The following is a 20,566-nucleotide window of genomic DNA, read 5'->3' on the forward strand; positions in this document are numbered from 1 at the left end:
GGATGTTCGTGATGTCCTTAGGTTAGTTAGGTTTAAGTAGTTCCAGGTTCTAGGGGACTAATGACCTCAAGCAGTTGAGTCCCATAGTACTCAGAGCCATTTGAACCATTTCTAGGGGACTTATGACCACAGCAGTTGAATCCCATAGTGCTCAGAGCCAATTGAACCATTTTTGAGATTTTGTGCCGGGCGAGAGAATCCCGATAATTCAATCTAAGTAAGAGGCCAGTGCTGTGAAGTACTCTTTGTAAAACCAAAGTGGGATTCCATCTGGACCTGGCGACTTACCTGCTTCCAATTCTTTTAGTTTCTCTACGCCAGGGTTTCTAATTACTACGTCCTCCATACGGGAGTCTGCACGTTGGTCAAGCGGAGTGTTTGTACGATTCTCTCGCGTGAATAATTTCGTAGACGCAAAATTTGAACCTTCGGCTTTACTTTTGCTATGTTCTATTGCCACACCGGCCTAGTCAACGACTGACTGGATGGGAGTCTTAGACCAGTGTTGCCGTTCTAGCGACAAAGTCGCTAGAACTAGCGGATTTTATGAACTTTTAACTGGCAAAATTGTGGCTTTAGCGGGAAAATTTTTTTTAGCGAATTCTAACGACTTTTTAGGCAGTCAAGACTAAGTTACCTTTTAAAACTTTTGCATATGAGTCGGTCTTAAAACTCAGTCACTTTCGGCTATGGACCACCGGTTCATCCTGTACTTCCCCAATTCCCCTTGTGGGGAGGGAAAATAAAAGATTACTCCATGGAAAAAACTCAACAGATGCATATTGTACCGCAAAATACTTTTACACCACCAATATCCGCTAGAGACTTAATTAACTCTTCGTTTCTACTCGCATAATGTAGTCAATTGCGATTCAAAACGCTTCCTTGCTATCATGAACTTTCTTACGACCTGCTAATTTTAACAATTTTCTTGGAAACTTATACACGGCTATCTTAATTATGTACAAAAAGATGCACATATTTCCTTAATCTAGTACAAAAATGCACAGCTGTGTTTTCTTTTTTAATGAAACTGAAGTATGAAACCAAATACTAGTATATTAATAGGCACAGATTGGAAAAGTTGTCAACTGACAAGCCGTTCAGCTTCAAGGTAACCACTATTATTAAGCCTTCGCGGCAAGCTTTGGAGAACGGCTATCCAACTACATCATCGTTACCTGCATTTATCACTAACTTGTAGGAATAGTGGTGAGAGATTCCCTTGAAAACAGAACAGGGTCTGTATTTACTCATTTCGAGACTACTGGAAGCTGTTTTGAATGCCAGGTTTCCTACATCGCGTTAGGCTTGGTAATTTCCCGTGCTTTTTGCTGTTTCCGTGTTTCTGTCCAACCCTTTTAGCTAAAACGAAACTAACTATCTTTTTCGAGGTGATAAACTTTATGACCCATACGTACAGCTGCGATGAATCACATGACTGGCTAGAACACACTAAAACAAGAATAAATGGGAAGATCAGTTCAAGGAGGGAAGTAATCGAGGGGGGAGGCAGAAGTGAATAGCGCAGTGGCTCAAATGGATCTGAGCACTATGGGACTTAACATCTGATGTCATCAGTCACCTAGACTTAGAACTACTTAAACCTAACTAACCTAAGGACATCACACACATCCATGCCCGAGGCAGGATTCGAACCTGCGACCGTAGCGGTCGCGCTGTTCCAGACTGTAGCGCCTAGAACCGCTCTGCCACCAAGGCCGGCGACACAGTGGCAGCTGCGTTACTACGCAGGTGCACGGTGTGCGATATGAAAGTGAAAAATGCTTGATTCTTCACCGAAAAAGCTCGTAGAAGACAAAACCTGCCGCAAGAACGTAAGCAACAAATTGGCGCCTGTGTGGTTGCTGTTGAGAGGATACGTGAAGTCCGCTTGCTCGTAGTACACCGTGCTGTGAAGCGAAACAGCGGCTGGAGAAAATGTTGCGTGTAACCATCTGCATGCGGCGCACGTAAGAGCTTCTGCGAATTCTGCGCTGCAGAGGTGGCAACGTGCAATTTCGCAAACAGCTGATCGGATGTCAAGCGAGTGTAGGACTGCTTCGTTCCAGGAGGCGCAGCAGCTAACATCGCATGCGCGGTGATTGGGCGAGACACTTTTCCGCGAACTGCCTGCTGCAGTAATGACACAGTGGCCGGCCGATCGTCTCCAATTGCCGCACCGACAGCGGCCCACAACGTGTCATTTTTCCTATCGACAGCCGGATCCGTCCAGTTTACTAGTCACTGGCGCGGCTCCTCCTTCCCCACAGCCTGATTTTACTGCAACCGACAACCCAAATCCAAAGCTTCTGCTGTGACATTCTCCGAAATTTAATCTCGACAGTGTGGTTAACGTACTTTGTGTGAACGCTTATTAAGAATCCCCCCCCCCCCCCAACAACAAATTTAAGGCAATCGCCTTTAATTGCACGGACGACGGCTATCATTTTCAGACTTGTTAAGAATAATGTCCAGTATTCCTGGAAGGTTTGGTAGATAGTGTTCAACAAGCACTAGTTACGCAGTAAAATAAATACTAATTTGCACTGCCTACGCCGGCTGCTGTGGACGAGCAGTTCTAGGCGCTTCAGTCCGGAACCCCGCGACCGCTACGGTCGCAGGTTCGAAACCTGCCTCGGGCATGGATGTGTGTGATGTCCTTTGGTTAGTTAAGTTTAAGTAGTTCTAAGTTCTAGGGGACTGATGACCTCAGACGTTAAGTCCCACAGTGCTTAGAGCCATTTGAACTTTTTTTTGCACTGCCTACACGTTTCAGCGAAATGGAAAAATCTTCGCAGCAGCTAAAACGTCGTGTTCGAGGAAGACCGATCAACATTCCAGGACGCCTCTGCACGTGTATTTGACAAATCGATCCATATACCCTGTCGTAGTGGGAACCAGTGTGGTCACACGTTTAAGTACAGTCGCGTTCCAGTTTGAAGCAGTGTGCGTTGCTACCTCGTACTGCAAACACACCGAGTCAAAGAAATTGCCTTCGCGGGCCGCCACGAAGGCTTCCTGTTGACGCAATTAAATCTCTCTTAGATTTTATTAAAACCTTTATTTGGCCAAGACTGCAATGCGTAAAACAGTGATTACTAGTTTCAACCGCTTAAATGGTCATCTTTGAATCTTGATACAAACCTGTAGTGTATCAGTCAACGGACTACGTAAGACGCTTTGTGCCATCTTGGCCGAATAAAGTTTTTAATAAAATCTACGGCATTGAAGATTAAGTCATTAAAATTGTTGTTGATTAGGAGAGAAAGTACTGACACTGATGACGAAAACGTGCAAGCAGAAAGTCGAAGGTGAGTATGCCGATGATGTGCGTATTACGGAAGAAGGGATTCAATGCCGAGTGGAGTGGAATTCAGCTATCTCCACAAATAAGTGGAAATACACACAATAAATACAATGAAATACCAACTTGGCGAAATCCTCACGGCTTTTGTACCACACACTACTTTGCTTCAAGAAAGTTTAGCGTAGTAACTCAGTGAGAAAACGCACACTGGTTTTAAAAGACGCCGAAATAACCATTTGAAAATCAGATTACATCATAATAATAATACTAATAATAATAATAATAATTACATACAAGTATGCACCACAAAGTGTACTGGAGAATGATGAATTCAAATTATACTGGAACAGAACCATTATAACAGATAAAACAACACCACATAACAAACCTGACATCATACTCACCAATAAAAAGAAGAAATTAACACAACTAATCGAAATATCCATACCCAATACAACAAATATACAAAAGAAAACAGGAGAAAAAATTGAAAAATACATCCAACTGGCTGAGGAAGTCAAGGACATGTGGCATCAGCATAAAGTTGACATTATACCAATTATACTATCAACTACAGGAGTCATACCACACAATATCCACCAGTACCTCAATGCAATACAGCTACATCCAAACTTATATGTACAACTACAGAAATCTGTAATTATTGATACATGTTCAATTGCCCGAAAGTTCCTAAATGCAATATAACACATACCATACAGTTAAAAGGAAGTGACGCTTGATCAAGGTCCGCGTCACTTTCCATTTTTAACCAGACTTAACGTCTGAGAAAGTAAAGAAAGAATGAATAATAATAATAATAATAATAATAATAATAATTTCGTGAGTGTCAGTAGCCGTGTGGATATCTTTCATGTGTCGTTCCAGTCGCATGTGACACACTACATTAGATTTTACTGTAAAAAAGTGAAACGTCAAAATAAAAGCGAACAATAGTTTATACAGGAGTAATTCAAATTCACACACATTACGCTGTGAAGAAATGTAAACGTTATTTGTGTACATCGCGAATTCAGAAAACGTTATGACCTGTTTCGCTTGTCCTACGCAATCACCTTTAGTTCGTAATTTATTACAGAGTATCATCTGAAACACTTAATTTAGATAGTAAGTCACCGAGTTTTAATGACATTACTTGATTGTACAACACTTTTTGACGTTTGCACACGGTACAGATATTTTAATATCTGAAGATGATTGCTAGCAGAATCGAAATGTCTTATTTTATACACCCCCGATCTACCCAAATAAAGAGTATGATAAAAATTGGTTGGTTGTTTGGGGAAGGAGACCAGACAGCGTGGTCATCGGTCTCATCGGATTAGGGAAGGATGGGGAAGGATGTCGGCCGTGCCCTTTCAGAGGAACCATCCCGGCATTTGCCTGGAGTGATTTAGGGAAATCACGGAAAACCTAAATCAGGATGGCCGGACGCGGGATTGAACCGTCGTCCTCCCGAATGCGAGTCCAGCGTCTAACCACTGCGCCACCTCGCTCGGTATGATAAAAATTAAAATCCCTTACCCAAATTCTTGAACTGTCAATAAAAGTGACAAAGCGATAGTCCGCGATAAGTATTGTTAAAAAACGTATGGCATGCAGTCCACTGACGGCTTGGGACAAGTCTGTATAAACATATTACAAGAAGGTATGTTTTAAAACTTATCAGGAGTGATTTGTCAGTGAGACGTAAAAACTTTCTGGGAATGTGAATACCGCAAGAACACAAGTTAGTACGTGGTCTGGTTTACTGTCGGTAATTTAAGTGAAAAGTCCAGGATAGGTGAAAAAACTGACACCCACATCAAATCCACTGCAAGAGTGCTACATCTAATGGCCACAAGAATAACATATACGGCTGACAAACCCACGTAGGTTATGCTTATAAATACATACTTCTGTTGATAAAATGTCCACAAATGATAAAATCCACGTATCCGTGTGCATTTTACCAACTGTGTGCATTTTATCGATTGGATTTTTCTTAAGATGTGTATATGCGGGTAGTGCTTTTTATGGTTCGACTTCTTGTAATGTAACATGACGATTTTGTAACAAGTTCCACAAGATCAGATGACAGTGTAGAACTGTTTTGGAGCAATAGAAGTGTCTATACTGCTATCGAAGTGCGTCAATTTTCAACTATACCGACCGTCTCACGGCACTGTATGTGTACCTTACAAAATACTTCTGTAAACTGAGACACATTCTTTAGTTTGTTTCGCGCGTACATGACAGTTGCTGCTTCGAAAATAGAAACTGTTCTTTTAGGCTTTGTAACATTATCTATTAGCATCGAATTAACTTGAAATAAAAGGTTGACAATTGCGGAATCTAAGCTTAATTTAATGTTTCTGACTCGCTAAAGGTTAACGTGAAACCGAAGCTGACAAGAGCAATGCTGATACACCTGTGAACGCATCATTATCCGACGTCCAGTCGACTTTTTCCGTTTTCTTTGTTGCCTGCTAACCATTTTCTCAAACGTCCTGATTTTTTCGTCTCAGAATTTTAATTTTCCATGTCAACGAACAAAATGTATTCTTGTGAGTAATCATAAGTATTTTAGATTGTGAACCAAAATGGTGGCATTCGTATTTATATTAATAACACGGCATATAATATTGAATATCTCGAGCTTTGATGGAAACCCAGTTCTAAGCAAAGAAGGGAAAGCAGAAAGGTGGAAGGAGTATATAGAGTGTCTATACAAGGGCGATGTACTTCAGGACAATATTATGGAAATGGAAGAGGATGTAGATGAAGATGAAATGGGAGATATGATACTGCGTGAAGAGTTTGACAGAGCACTGAAAGACCTGAGTCGAAACAAAGCCCCCGGAGTAGACAACATTCCATTAGAACTACTGACAACCTTGGGAGAGCCAGTCCTGACAAAACTCTACCATCTGACGAGCAAGATGTATGAGTCAGGCGAAATACCCTTAGACTTCAAGAAGAATATAATAATGCCAATCCCAAAGAAAACAGGTGTTGACAGATGTGAAAATTACCGAACAATCAGTTTAATAAGTCACGGCTGCAAAATACTAACGCGAATTCTTTACAGACGAATGGAAAAACTGATAGAAGCCGACCTCGGGGAAGATCAGTTTGGATTCCGTAGAAATGTTGGAACACGTCAGGCAATACTGACCCTACTACTTATCTTAGAAGAAAGATTAAGGAAAGGTAAACCTACGTTTCTAGCATTTGTAGACGTAGAGAAAGCTTTTGAGAATGTTGACTGGAATACTCTCTTTCAAATTCTGAAGGTGGCAGGTGTAAAATACGGGGAGCGAAAGGCTGTTTACAATTTATACAGAAAGCAGATGGCAGTTATAAGAGTCGAGGGGTATGAAAGGGAAGCAGTGGTTGGGAAGGGAGTGAGACAGGGTTGTAGCCTATCCCGGACGTTATTCAATCTGTATATTGAGCAAGCAATAAAGGAAACAAAAGAAAAGTTCGGAGTAGGTATTAAAATCCATGGAGAAGAAATAAAAACTTTGATGTTCGCCGATGACATTGTAATTCTGTCAGAGACAGCAAAGGACTTGTAAGAGCAGTTGAACGGAATGGACAGTGTCTTGATAGGAGGGTATAAGATGAACATCAACAAAATCAAAACGAGGATAATGGAATGTAGTCGAATTAAGTCGGGTGATGCTGAGGGAATTAGATTAGGAAGTGAGACACTTATAGTAGTAAAGGAGTTTTGCTATTTGGGGAGCAAAATAACTGATGATGGTCAAGTAGAGAGGATATAAAATGTAGACTGGCAATGGGAAGGAAAGCGTTTCTGAAGAAGAAAAATTTGTTAACATCGAGTATAGATTTAAATGTCAGGAAGTCGTTTCTGAAAGTATTTGTATGGAGTGTAGCCATGTATGGAAGTGAAACGTGGACGATAAATAGTTTGGACAAGAAGAGAATAGAAGCTTTCGAAATGTGGTGCTACAGAAGAATTCTGAAGATTAGATGGGTAGATCAGATAACTAATGAGGATGTATTGAATAGAATTGGGGAGAAGAGGAGCTTGTGGCACAACTTGACTAGAAGAAGGGACCGGTTGGTAGGATATGTTCTGAGGCATCAAGGGATCACAAATTTAGCGTTGGAGGGCAGCGTGGAGGGTAAAAATCGTAGAGGGAGACCAAGAAATGAATACACTAAGCAGATTCAGAAGGATGTAGGTTGCAGTAGGTACTGGGAGATGAAGAAGCTTGCACAGGATAGAGTAGCATGGAGAGCTGCATCAAACCAGTCTCAGGACTGAAGACCACAACAACAACAACAACAACAACATAATATTGAAAAAATTTTACCATTTCGGTCTCTAAGTAATGTACCTATAAAACGTTGAGTGGATTCAGGCCAGTCATTTGGGATACATTATGTGTGTAATTCCTCTCAAGTTTTTCTTTTGGGGCACTATACGTTCTGAATCTCACCCTTTCATACTAAAAACGGAAATTACCAAATCTTTCCGCCTCTCGGAAAAAGTGCCTGGAAAGAGAGGAGTCGTGGCGCCGAATCCCAGCCGGACCACGGGAATTTCGTCTGCCTTTAACGTAGCCTTCAGAAAAAAGGAAGATTAAGGTTTAACGAGCCGTCGACACCGAGATCATTAGAGGCGGAATCTAGCCGTCACATTTCGCCGATGTGAAGTGTAGCCAAGAAAGACAGGCGGATCGGATTCCGCGTCAACCTGTAGGTTGTTCTTACCCGCTTTGACAACTGGGGTAGGTAAGGGACACACATGACTTAAGTCGTCGAAGTGGGATCCAGTTTAAAGACTCACACTATGCTCTTTACACACACGAAATAGTAATTACATTAGATAAATTTCTGTAGTTGCCAAAGATGGAGTGACTGCATATTTTCACATACTTCACTTGGTGCTGTAACTTCGACATTGTTGTCAGTGCTCGGCTGGAAAACAAGCCTTCTTGCATCTTATTAAGTAATCAACCTTCTACGAAAGTAAATAACTAGCGAGGGTTACTGGCAGTACTGAAGCTATCGGGGAGGGTTCTGAGTCGTGTCTTGACATTTCAGACTGTTAAAGAATTACTTGCGTTCACGATACGATATCCGGTACGGCACACTGTTTTAATCCGCCAAGAGGTTTCAGTTTTAAGAAGACGTTAAGCAGTGCAGATGGATGCCACTCGTACATATCTTTCTCTACGGATAGAATTGGAGTGGCAGTCATTAAAACGTTTTTCGTTGCGACGGGGTCTTCTCACGAAATTTCGATCACCCGTTTTCTCCTCCGATTGCGAAAACATTCTGTTTGCACCAACCTACATAGGGAGAAATGATCATCACGATAGAAATAAATCAGGCCGCGCACAGAAAAATTTAAGTGCTCGTTTTTCCCGCACGCCGTTCGCGAGTGGAACAGTACAGAGACAGGTGGTTCATTGAAACCCCTGCCAGACACTTTATTGTGAATAGCAGGGTAATCACGTGTATGTAGATGTAGGGAAAGAAGGAGCCCATCTAACTGTGACCGAAGAACGCAGTTGTACATTCGGTGGTGGAACTTCCTGCAACAGCGCAGGTACTGTCACTGCTGCTTGAGACACGCAGCTCTAAGTGGTGACTTACCGTTGAGCTCTGCCAATGTTCCCGCTTCCCCGCCGTATTCCTTCGGCAGAATCCTCTTTGGGAAGAACTTGTGAAGTGACTCCAGGTCAGCGTGCTGGTGAAACTGTAACATACGAAGAGAATGCAGTAGCAGATCAACAAAGGGATCTTTGAATCAAATAATAATCGTTCCAAATGCAGTGTCTCAAAAAAACATTTTGGGCGATAAACTATGACGAAGGAGATGACCATGAAGTCGCAATGCAAGAGTGAGAGCAGCTAAATGGAACGCACCTGGGGTGTTGAGACTGGCTGTTCAAACTTTTTCAGTACATTATTGTGTATGAATATAAAATATTTCTATATAATTTTGGTTCGTGATCAGTATAGGAGGGCAAGCCGTTGATAGTCAGCAATTAGTTCTGACTTGAAAACTAAAGTTTCACAGCGGCCTTATTCAGTGCCGGTAAGAGAAAATTTTTTCACACAAGCGACTTACGGTATGTCCTCCCCACCCCTTCTCCCTCGTTTACTTTCATTCGTGTCAGCTTTTGCAACTAATTGTGATCCACTCTGTACACAAATCTTACACTTATGAGCCTCTCGTGTCCCTCGCCGTTTGACACCCTAAGTGGCAGCTTGAGTCGCTTTGACCTTAAACCGGCCCTAGCCCTAATTTTATCACTACAAGAAAAACTTACGTACTTCTGAAACTTCCTGGCGGACCGAGACTCGAACTCGGGACCTTCTCGTTATTGAGAAAGTATAGTTCCAGTTGGAAGCAGCAGATGTGCTCATCGAAGCACTCAAGTTCCTGTTGTTCACAGTGAGACCCCTGTAAGAGGTTGAGACTTGTTAGTTTAGTGAAGCGTGATATTGTAGCACCACTGGTAGCTTACTTTTCCAGAAAGGTTCTACGAAAAACGAGGAAAGGCGGAGAGAGAGAGAGAGAGAGAGAGAGAGAGAGAGAGAGAGAGAGAGAGAGAGAGTGGTCTGACGTTCCGCAGGTTTTTTAAGGACGGTGAAGAAAATCGGCAGTGTCCTTTCCGAAAGACCCATCGCAGTATTTCCCTTAAGCGATTTGGGTATAAGCTAAAAACATACGTCCTTATGGCAGGCTGGGGAACTGAACCTAGACTCTCCAATGCGAGATAGTGTTTTACCTCTGCACCACTTCATTCGGCTTAGTGACATTGTGTGAGCTGACTGCTGTAAATACGAGGGAACTCGCTGATAATTTAGTTTGAACTGAAAGCCTCCAGCTCACATTTATTTTTCGTCAGCGTACCCAAATAGCAGGGTCTCAGTGTTAATACAATGAAAACCTTCCCCTTCGTGTACAAAATTTTGACGCATGAGGGAACAACAACACGACCACACTTTTTTCTTTCATTCGTAAGTCTTCTGGTTTGATATAGCCCGCCACGAATTCCTCTTCTGTGCCAACCTCCTTATCTCAGTAGCACTTGCAACCGACGTCCTATATTTGTTGGATGTATTCCAATCTCTGCCTTGCTCTACAGTTTTTACCCTCTACAACTTTTAGTACCATGGAAGTTATTCCGCGATGTCTAACCTCCTTGTTGTCAGTATTTTGCATGTATTCCTTTCCTCGCTGTTTCTGCGCAGAACCTAATTCCTTACCTTATCAGACTAATTTTCAACATTGTTCTGTATCACCACATCTTAAATGCTTAGATTCTCTACTGTTCAGTTTTTTCCTAGAGTCCATGTTCACGGCCGTACAACGCCGTGCTCCAAATGTACATTCTCAGACATTTCTTCCTTAAATTAAGTATATGTTTGATTCCAGTAGACTTCTGTTGGCTAGGAATGCCCTTTTTGCCATTGCTAGTCTACTTTTTATGTCCGTCATTGGTCATTTTGCTGTCTAGGTAGTAGAATTCCTTAACTTTATCCATTTCGTGACCGTAGATCCTGTGTTAACTTTATTGCTGTTCTCATTTCTGCACTTTTCGTTACTTTCGTCTTTCTTCTGTACCCAGAAGACCGTTCATTCCATTTAGCAGATCTTTTAATTCTCCTTCACTTTCACTCAGGATAGCAATGTCATCAGCGGATAGGATCATTGATATTCTTCCACCTTTAATTTTGAGAATTTCTTTACTTCCGTTATTGCTTTTTGTAGCGTAACCCTACTTTTCTCAATTTTGAACATCTTTCGGCGTTTTACATTGCCTAACTCTCTTTCCAGGTCGACAAATCCTATGAACCTCTATTTTCTTCAGCCTTGCTTTCAGTATCAACCCTATCGTCAGAACTGGCTCTCTGATTTCTTAACTTTCCTAAAGCCAACTTATCGTCATCTAACACATCCGCAGTTTTCTATTCTTCTATTTATTATTCTTGTCAGCAACTTTGATGCGTGAGATGTCAATTCTGACTATGGCGTAATTCTCGCACTTGTCATCCCTTGCTGTCTTCGGAACTGTGTTTCGTGTTTATCATGACACTTTCTCAGTTACAGTCCCCATGTCTTGTGGGTATACGTTACATGCATTGCATGCAGTGTTTTCCACAGCCTTTCTCATGCTGCTGATCCTTGCTGATTCTTTCGCATTTAGGAGCGGCTTCTCATCCTAAGGTCAAGAGTGCTCTGAACCTCTTTGACAACGCCGTTGACTGAAGGTGAATTGTGATGCTGAAAGTCTTCGGCCGCCATTTCTGATGATCTCTGTTAAAAATTTACCTGATCAAATACGAATCAAAGACGCTACCCCTCCCTATACCACGGGTGAACTGATCTGACAGTATCTATGAGATATTCGGGCGTACAATCAACTCTCTTAGTACAACTAGTCCGAGTTGCTGTCTTTAACTGAAACCTAAACTGAGCCAATGTGACCAACTTCACTTCGTGGGGATCGTGTATCTTTGCACATCGATATATTTGTCATTCTTTGTTGGAGTGGGACCTGAACTTTTCGATCTGGTTCATTGCAGAGTGTATTACATTAACGCAACCATTTCTGTTTAGCCGGGTCACGTATTCCAACGTAATCACAGCTGACTGAAAATGCTTTCAATAATAGTGATTGTTGCGATGAGCACTTAGCGTGGTGGTCGAGTGCAGCACTAGACGGGCTGTAGACTTACGACGATGTGCGCGCCAGCATTACTCTGACGTGGTTCCCAGCTATCTTTCAGTGTAATTATTCGCACCATATTCCGATTGTTTTTCAAGTTGGAGTGACGTATGGTGGATTCAACATTGCTAAAACTAAGTGTATTTAAGAGTTTTTGAAATTAGTAATGATTTCGATGACAAACCGTGCAGTTTGTGATATGGTAACTATCACTGTTCTCAAACGAATCCGTCATTATTCACTATCTCAAATTGCTGGTGAATGAAATAAGTACACTACTGGCCATTAAAATTGCCACACCAAGAAGAAATGCAGATGATAAACGGGTATTCATTGGACAAATATACTAGAACTGACATGCGACTACATTTTCACGCAATTTGGGTGCATAGATCCTGAGAAATCAGTACCCAGAACAACCACCTCTGGCCGTAAAAACGGCCTTGATACGCCTGGGCATTGAGTCAAACAGAGCTTGGATGGCGTGTATACGTACAGCTGCCCATGCAGCTTCAACACGATACCACAGTTCATCAAGAGTAGTGACTGGCGTATTGTGACGAGCCAGTTGCTCGGCCACCATTGACCAGACGTTTTCAATTGGTGAGAGATCTGGAGAATGTGCAGGGCAGCAGTCTAACATTTTCTGTATCCAGAAAGGCCTGTACAGGACCTGCAACATGCTGTCGTGCATCATCCTGTTGAAACGTAGGGTTTCGTAGGGACCGAATGAAGGGTAGAGCCAGGGGTCATAACACATCTGAAATGTTACGTCCACTGTTCGAAGTGCCGTCAACGCGAACAAGAGGTGGCAGAGACGTGTAACCAATGGCATTCCATACCATCACGCCGGGTGATAATCCAGTATGGCGATGACGAATAACGCTTCCAATTTGCGTTCACCGCGATGTCCCCAAACATGGATGCGACCATCATGATGGTGTAAACAGAACCTAGATTCATCCGAAAAAATGACGTTTTGCCATTCGTGCACCTAGGTCCGTCGTTGAGTACACCATCGCAGGCGCTCCTGTCTGTGATGCAGCGCCAAGGGTAACCGCAGCCATGGTCTCCGAACTGACAGTCCATGCTGCTGCGAACGTCGTCTAACTGTTCGTTGTCTTGCAAACGTCCCAATTTGTTGACTCAGGGATCGAGACGTGGCTGCACGATCCGTTACAGCCACGCGGATAAGATGCTTGTCATCTTGACTGCTAGTGATTCGAGGCCGTTGGGATCCAGCACGGAGTTCCATATTACCGTCCTGAACCCACCGATTCCATATTCTGCTAACAGTCATTGGATTTCGACCAACGGGAGTAGCAATGTCGCGATACGATAAACCGCAATTGAGATAGGCTACAATCCGACCTTTATCAAAGCCGGAAACGTGATAGTACGCATTTCTCCTCCTTACACGAGGCATCACAACAACGTTTCACCAGGCAACGCCGGTCAACTGCTGTTTGTGTGTGAGAAATCGGTTGAAAACTTTCCTCATTTAAGCACGTTGTAGGTGTCGCCATCGGCGCCAACCTCGTGTGAATGCTCTGAAAAGCTGATCATTTGCATATCACAGCATCTTCTTCCTGTCCGTTAACTTTCGCATCTGCAGCACGTCATCTTCGTGGTGTAGTAATTTTAATGGCCAGTAGTGTATACCTGTAACTTCTTGGGATGGAGAGAGGCAATATCGTTTTAATATAGCACAGCTGGCAGTCTTATTATACAGGGTGACCAACAAATGTTGCGATAGAGTTCGAGGTAATGCAGAAGATTTCTTGAGGAACAAATCGAAGATCGAAGCCCGTGTTCGGAAATTGCTCCAACGACGCTACAGACCAAGTTATAGGCACGGGCACCTGGGACGAGGCCAACCCTTCAGCAGCAAACGTTACTTTGTACGCTGACGGACTGTAGGCGGAGTGTCTCGAAATATTGCTTTTCAGTGATCATGACTGACCGCCACGATCGCCAGTGGAGAAGATGGAGGTAGCTGCTGCATAGCTAGAACTTGTCTTCTTGAGTCCAGTGCTCTGTTGCCTTGGTTCATGACGGTTTCGGACTTCGTTCAGGCTGTACTTTATTTTTCTCATGTGTACCAACAAACATGCGAGTTTTTAGAGGGTCAGAGGAGAAAAATAAACTGTGAATGGAAACCAGTGTCAGAAACCATTATCCACTGAGGCAACAGAGCATCACATTCACAGGAGACAAGGGCTGGCTCCGCAGCAGCTAGCTCCATCTTCTACACTGTTGCTCATGGCGGTCAGTGGCGATCACTGAAGAACAGCAATACGTGACTTTCCGCTTATGGACTGTCAGTATACGAAGTCACGTTTGCTGTCTAACTTTAACGTTATGTAGCGTCACTCGATAACGTTTCCGTGCACGGGTGGGTTGGTTAGTTGGTTTTGCTTTTTAAAAGGAGGGACGGGGGGGGGGGGGGGGGGAAACTGCGGGGTTATCGGTCCCTTGGTCCCTATAAAATAATTACACAAGGGAAAGAAGAAAAGGACGTACAGCACAATAACAGGTGAAAGGATGAACCAGAAGAACGACAGAAAAACAACCAACACTACTATGGTCATAACAGGAAAAGAAAACCGCAAAGAAGTTAGAAACAGGTAGAAGAGGGTAAAACCAAGAGCGCAGATGACTGGCTGGACGACCACGAGAACAAAAAGGAAAAGCCAGCCACATTAAAACATCCACCCTTAAAGCATTAGAGTGCAGAACACTAAGGGACAAAGGATATGCGCTAAAACTTGCATAGAACGATAACATCCACCGTCACATATAAAACTAAATTAGCCGATGAGGCGTTGTCAGCTAAGATTAATGACAACGAGTCCGGTAACTGAAGAGTCCGTCGCAGGGCAGCCAAAGAAGGACAGCTCACCGAGATATGGGGCACTATCAGCCGGGCGTCCCAACGACACTAAGGCGGGTCATCACGGCACAGAAGGTAACCATGTGGCAAATGCGGAGCCGACACAGAATCACATAGTCCCTGCAAGATGCCCGCATGGAGGACTGCCACACATTTGGAGTCTCCTTAATGGTGCACAGTTTGTTGTGCGTGCTGAGGTTATGCCATTTCCTCTCCCAAAGCCGCAAAACCTTGCGGCGTAGTACTGAACGCAGGTCAGTTGCAGAGAAGCCGATTTCCATTAGCGGTTTCCGCGTGGCCTGTTTGGCCAGCCTGTCTGCAAGTTCGTTGCCTGGGATTCCGACATGAACTGGGGTCCAGACAAACACCACTGACCGATTGGACCGTTCCAGGGCATAGATGGACTCCTGGATGGTCGCTACTGATGACTAGGGTAGCACTGGTCGATAGCTTGTAGGCTGCCAAGGAGTCAGTACACAGAAGAAACGACTCCCCAGGACATGAACAGATGTGCTCAAGAGCACGAAATATAACCAGCAGCTCAGCAGTGAAAACACTGCAGCCATTGGGCAAGAAATGCTGTTCAATATGTGAAACCTACGTGAGCATCAGCCATCGAGGCGTCTGTTTAAACGACTTCGTGGTCTCGGTATGTGTCAAGAATCTAGAGGAAGTGGCAGTGGAGAGACACGGGGCTAACTGAGTCCTTAGGGCCATGTGAAAGGTACAGGTGAAGACGCTGCCTAGGCGTACACCATGGAAGTGTACGTTAATGGACCTCAAGTATAGGTGGTAAGGGCAAGGACTCCAGTTTGGATAGAAGAGATCGGACATCAACTGCAACTGGAAGCCCTGACCTGGGCCGCAGACACGGGAGATCAACCGCCGTGGGTGGGAAAAGAAGCCGGCGATTTGGATGCGCAGGGGAACTGCGAAGGCGTGCAGCCCAACTGGCCAGCAGTTGTGCATGCCTAACCTGCAATGGAGGGACTCTGGCCTCCACAAGGACGCTGGTCACCGGACTCATCCTAGAAGCTCCTGTCGCTAGGCAAACGCCACAGTTGTGCACTGGTTCGAGTAAACGCAAAGCTAAGGGCGCCGCCGAACCATAAACCAGACTCCCATAGTCAAGGCGGGATTGAGAAAGGGCTCTGTAGAGCTGCAGCAGCGTAGAGCCATCTGCACACCAGTTGGTGTTGCTCAGGCAGCATAGGGCATTGAGATGCTACCAGCACTTACGCTTAAGCTGACTAAGGTAAGGAGGCCAAGTCAATCGGGCGTCGAAAACCAGTCCTGAGAATCGACATGTCTCCACTACAGTGAGTGGATCGTCATTAAGGTAAAGTTCTGGTTCTGGATGATCGATACGACGCTGACAGAAGTGCATAACACACGACTTTGCGGCAGAAAACTGGAAACCGTGGGCTAGAGCCCATGGTTGCGCCTTGTGCATGACTCACCGTGGGCGGCGCCCAGCAACACCAGTACTGGTGGAGCAGTACTAAATGCAGAAGTCGTCTGCATACAGAGGTGGTGATACGGGCGGCCCTACATCTGCTGCTTGACCATTAATGGCCACTAAAAATAGAGACACACTCAATACACAGTCCTGCAGGACCCCATCCTCCTGGATATGAGGGGAAATATGGGAGGCACCAACTTGGACATGGAAAGTACTAAGCGACAGGAAATTCTGGATAAAAAACGGGAGCGGGCCTCCGAGACCCCACTCGTATAAAATGGCAAGGGTATGTTGTCGCCAAGTTGTGTCGTATGCTTTACGTAAGTCAAAAGACGGCAATCAGGTGTTGGCGTCTGGAAAAGGCTGTTCGGATGGCAGACTCGATGGTCACAATATCAGTGGTAGAGCGACCCTGGCGGAAGCCGCCCTGGCATGGAGCCAGTAGGCCATGTGACTCCAGGACATAGCCCAACCTCTGACACCACATCAAGCGGGTTTTTACCAGGTTTGAGCACCGGAATGATGGTGCTCTCCAGCAATTGCCATGGAAAGATACATCGCACCAGATCCGGTTGAAGAGGATGAGGACCTGTCGCTGGTAGTCAGATGAGAGACGTTTAATCATCTGACTATAGGGTTCACTGAGGCGTGTAGTGGAAGAGTCCTTTCCATCCGCCCTTTGAGGATGGGGTAATTCTCCGCAGCATAGGCTCGAGCATAGCGCTCAGCAAAGTGCTCGGCAATAGCGCTTGCGTCGGTAGGTAACAGGCCATTTATGTTAACAACATGAACACCTGTTGGGGGTCTGGTACCCGAAAAACACGTTTGATCTTTGCTCAGACTTGGGAAGGTGACGTATGGCACCCAATGGTCGAAATGTATCTCTCTCTCTCAAACTCTTGCTTCCGTCGTCTGATAAGTTGACGAATGCAGGCACAGAGCCATTTAAAGACTATCAGGTGCTCCAGGGAAGGGTGCCGCTTATGCCGCTGTAGAGCTCGCCGACGTTCCTTAATTGCTTCAGCGACTTTCGGCGACCACCTCGGCCACCCTAAAGAGCGAGGGATCGCGTTTTCAGCCGCAGAAAAAAATTGTGCTAGTCACCTGCTCAACCCTCACATCGATGTTACCGTGTGGGGGAGATTCAGCGGTGGTAGCAGAGGTGAAAGTTCTCCAGCCGCCTTGTTCATAGCCCATCTGGCCAGGCGTGCATGTGCCTGATGCTGGGGCAGTGACAGGAAGATGGGGAGGTGGTCACTACCCCACAGGTCGTTATGAGCTCTCCAGTGGAGAGATGGGAGAAGTCCTGGGCTGCAAATTGATAAAGCAATGGCCAGGTAACTACCATTAGCCACACTGAAATGTGTGGCGGCCCCAGTATTTAAGAGGTAGAGGTCGAATTGCGACAGTAAAGTTTCGACACCTCTGCCTCGGCCAGTAAGCAGAGTGCCACCCCACAAGAAATTACGAGCGTTGAAGTCTCCCAAAAGTAAGAAAGGTTTATGGACTATTTCAATCAGTGCAGTTAATACATTCGGGAATACTGCACCATCTGGAGGAAGATACACATTGCAGACAGTTATTTCCTGCGTCGTCCTTCATCTGACAGCCACAGCTCAAGAGGAGTTTGAATGGGCATAGTTTCACTACAGACTGAATTCAGGACATAAACGCAAACTCCACCTGACATTTGATTATAGACGCTACGGTTCTTGTAGTATCCGTTATAGCTGGAAAGGACAGGGGTCCGCATTGCTGGGAACCAGTTTTCCTGGAAGGCTATGCAGAAAGGAGGTGTAAAGGTTAATAGCTGCCATAGCTCAGCCAGGCAGTGGAGAAAACCGTCTCAATTCCACTTGAGGATGACGTTATCGTAAGACTGGGAAGGCATGGAACATTCAATGAGGCAGTTCACACCTCAGAGTGACCTGCTGCCACTAACTTATTGCCCGAGCGGTCTATATCCATTGTGTCTGAGGGTCTGGCGAGATCTAGATCCTCAGTGGACGCCAGAATCTCTACCTCATCTGCAGACACAGAGCTTGTAGGTAGCGGTGGTGTGGGTGCCACACAATTCCCTTGGTCTTGGGAACCTATTTTGGGATTTATCTCGCTGCCTCTTGGGTTTCCCTGGCTGGGAGAACTTCACTGACTCCGTCTACAGGACTGAGGATGAACTTTAAGCCCTACAACCAGCTGCTTTTGGGCTCTTCAGACACTGGCAGGCGCTATTTTTCCCACTGGGAGAAACCTGAGAAGGGAGTAACCCAAGATACCAGTTCCTAGCCAGAGGACCCAAAGAAAGGCTTCTCCAGCTCAAACTGATATCCCTGATTGTTGGGGGGGGGGGGGGGGTGTTGCTCCCAAAGTACCAAAGTAGTTGGTGCAGGAGCAACAGGGAGGGAAGTGCCCCCCACCATCAAGGAGACAGTTGTAGTCTTCCGTTTGTGAGAGGTGACAGGAATGCAAGGAACTAATGGGGTGACAACTGTTCTCGTAGCAGCAGTGTAAGAGGTGGTCATAGCCACAGGGTGTAGGCACTCTACTTCCCTCTCAGCCTCAGTGTAGGCCAGTCGGTTCAGGGTCTTATATTCCAAGATTTTCCTCTCTTTCTGTAAAATCCTGCACCTGGCGAGCAAGGTGATATGAAGCTCTCTGCATCTGACACAGATGGGAGGTGGGGCACATGGAGTATTGGGATGTGATGGACGTACACAATCTCGACATATGATTCTGGAAGTATGGCAGGAAGACACACGGCATAACTTCCAGCGCTAAAAGCACCACATCCGGGGTGGAATATATGGCTTGACGTCACAGTGGTAGAACATAACCGTGACCTTCTCAGGCAAGGAGTCACTCTCAAAGGCCAGAAAGAAGGCACTGGTGGCAACCTGATTATCCCTTGGACCCCGATGGACATTCCAGCGGAATGCACACCTCGCCGCTCTAAACTGGAGCGCAGATCGTCGTCAGATTGCAAAAGAATGTCCCTGTGAAATATAATACCCTGGATCGAATTTAAGCTCTTATTGGGCGTGATGGTAACAAAACTTGTCACAAGCTAGTAATGCCTGTTTTTATCAAGACTGACCCAGAGCGCATTTTGGACAAGCCCTACACCACCTCAAGCTTCTCCTCCAAATGCGCCACAAAAAATTGAGGCTTCATGGACATGAAGGATTCCCGATCAACTCTCGTACATACGAAGTACTGGGGCGAATAAGCTTCACTGCCATCCTTGGCCTGGCGTTCCTCGCAAGGTGTGGCCAGGGAGGGGAACGATTTGGGGTCGTATTTCTTAGCATTGAGGTTAGACCTTGACTGCTTAGAGACTGCTGGTGCCGGACCACCAGCAAGAGATGGTGTATTACACTTCACTTCATGGCGTGTCATCTGCCCTGATGCCACCCACTCCAACCAGGGGCCCTCCCCATGGGCGCCACCCATCATCAACAAGGGCCACTGGGGGGTGGCCATTGCTGGAGTCCTCATGCCCCAGGGAGATGGGCATGTACTCCAAGGCATACGTGGCGAGTTAACGGCGCAGTTGTCAGCAGAGCGATCCACGTATTGACAGGGGCTACAATCAACAGGGTACATGGTGGCCCCACCACAAAAGACTGGCTATCGTGCTGGATGAGGTGCTGAGAATTCCATTGTCCTCGTCGGCACAGAAAACGACACTGCATAGTGGGTGGAGGAAAATGCACCCAGGAAGGTGTCCTCGCTCAAGGGATTGGAATGATTGGGACTGCAATGCCACGACGAGAAAGGGGGGATAAAGATATCAATGCACGATGGACACTATACACAATTTAAGGCACCCTTCCCCAATTGACTCGTTCTTCGGGAAAATTTTGAAAAATGGAGGAGCTGTGAGACTCCTTTTAATCGCCTCTTACTTCAGGTAGGAATACCTCAGGCCTATTCTAACCACTGGGCCCGTAGCGGGGTCCGCACAAGGATTCCTACCCTTTAATAGTTCCTCAACACGACCTCTACAGCTCTTCGAAGTTCGTTCCAACATTTCTGGGACACCCAGTATACAGAGACTGCTGACAAGGACATTCAATCGAGCAGAACAGTCTGTCAACATGGAGACTTGTTGGCGGCATGAGTGTAATTTTCAGTAAGGCAACGCTTTTTCGAGCAATAGTGAATAGGAAAAGCGATACGAA

General features: G+C 45.3%; 1 protein-coding gene across 1 annotated transcript in view; it reads right to left on the bottom strand.

The window, feature by feature from the left end:
• Window positions 1-20,566, bottom strand: part of LOC124711883 (alpha-tocopherol transfer protein-like) — a 147,549-nt gene that overhangs the window by 34,730 nt on the left and 92,253 nt on the right. Inside the window, exon 6 of the mRNA XM_047242125.1 lies at window positions 8,945-9,047. Within this exon, the coding sequence (XP_047098081.1) occupies window positions 8,945-9,047 (103 nt within the window). The remainder of the gene's footprint in view (window positions 1-8,944; window positions 9,048-20,566) is intronic.

This window comes from Schistocerca piceifrons, chromosome 8 (genome assembly GCF_021461385.2).
Source record: "Schistocerca piceifrons isolate TAMUIC-IGC-003096 chromosome 8, iqSchPice1.1, whole genome shotgun sequence".
Lineage (NCBI taxonomy): Eukaryota > Metazoa > Arthropoda > Insecta > Orthoptera > Acrididae > Schistocerca > Schistocerca piceifrons.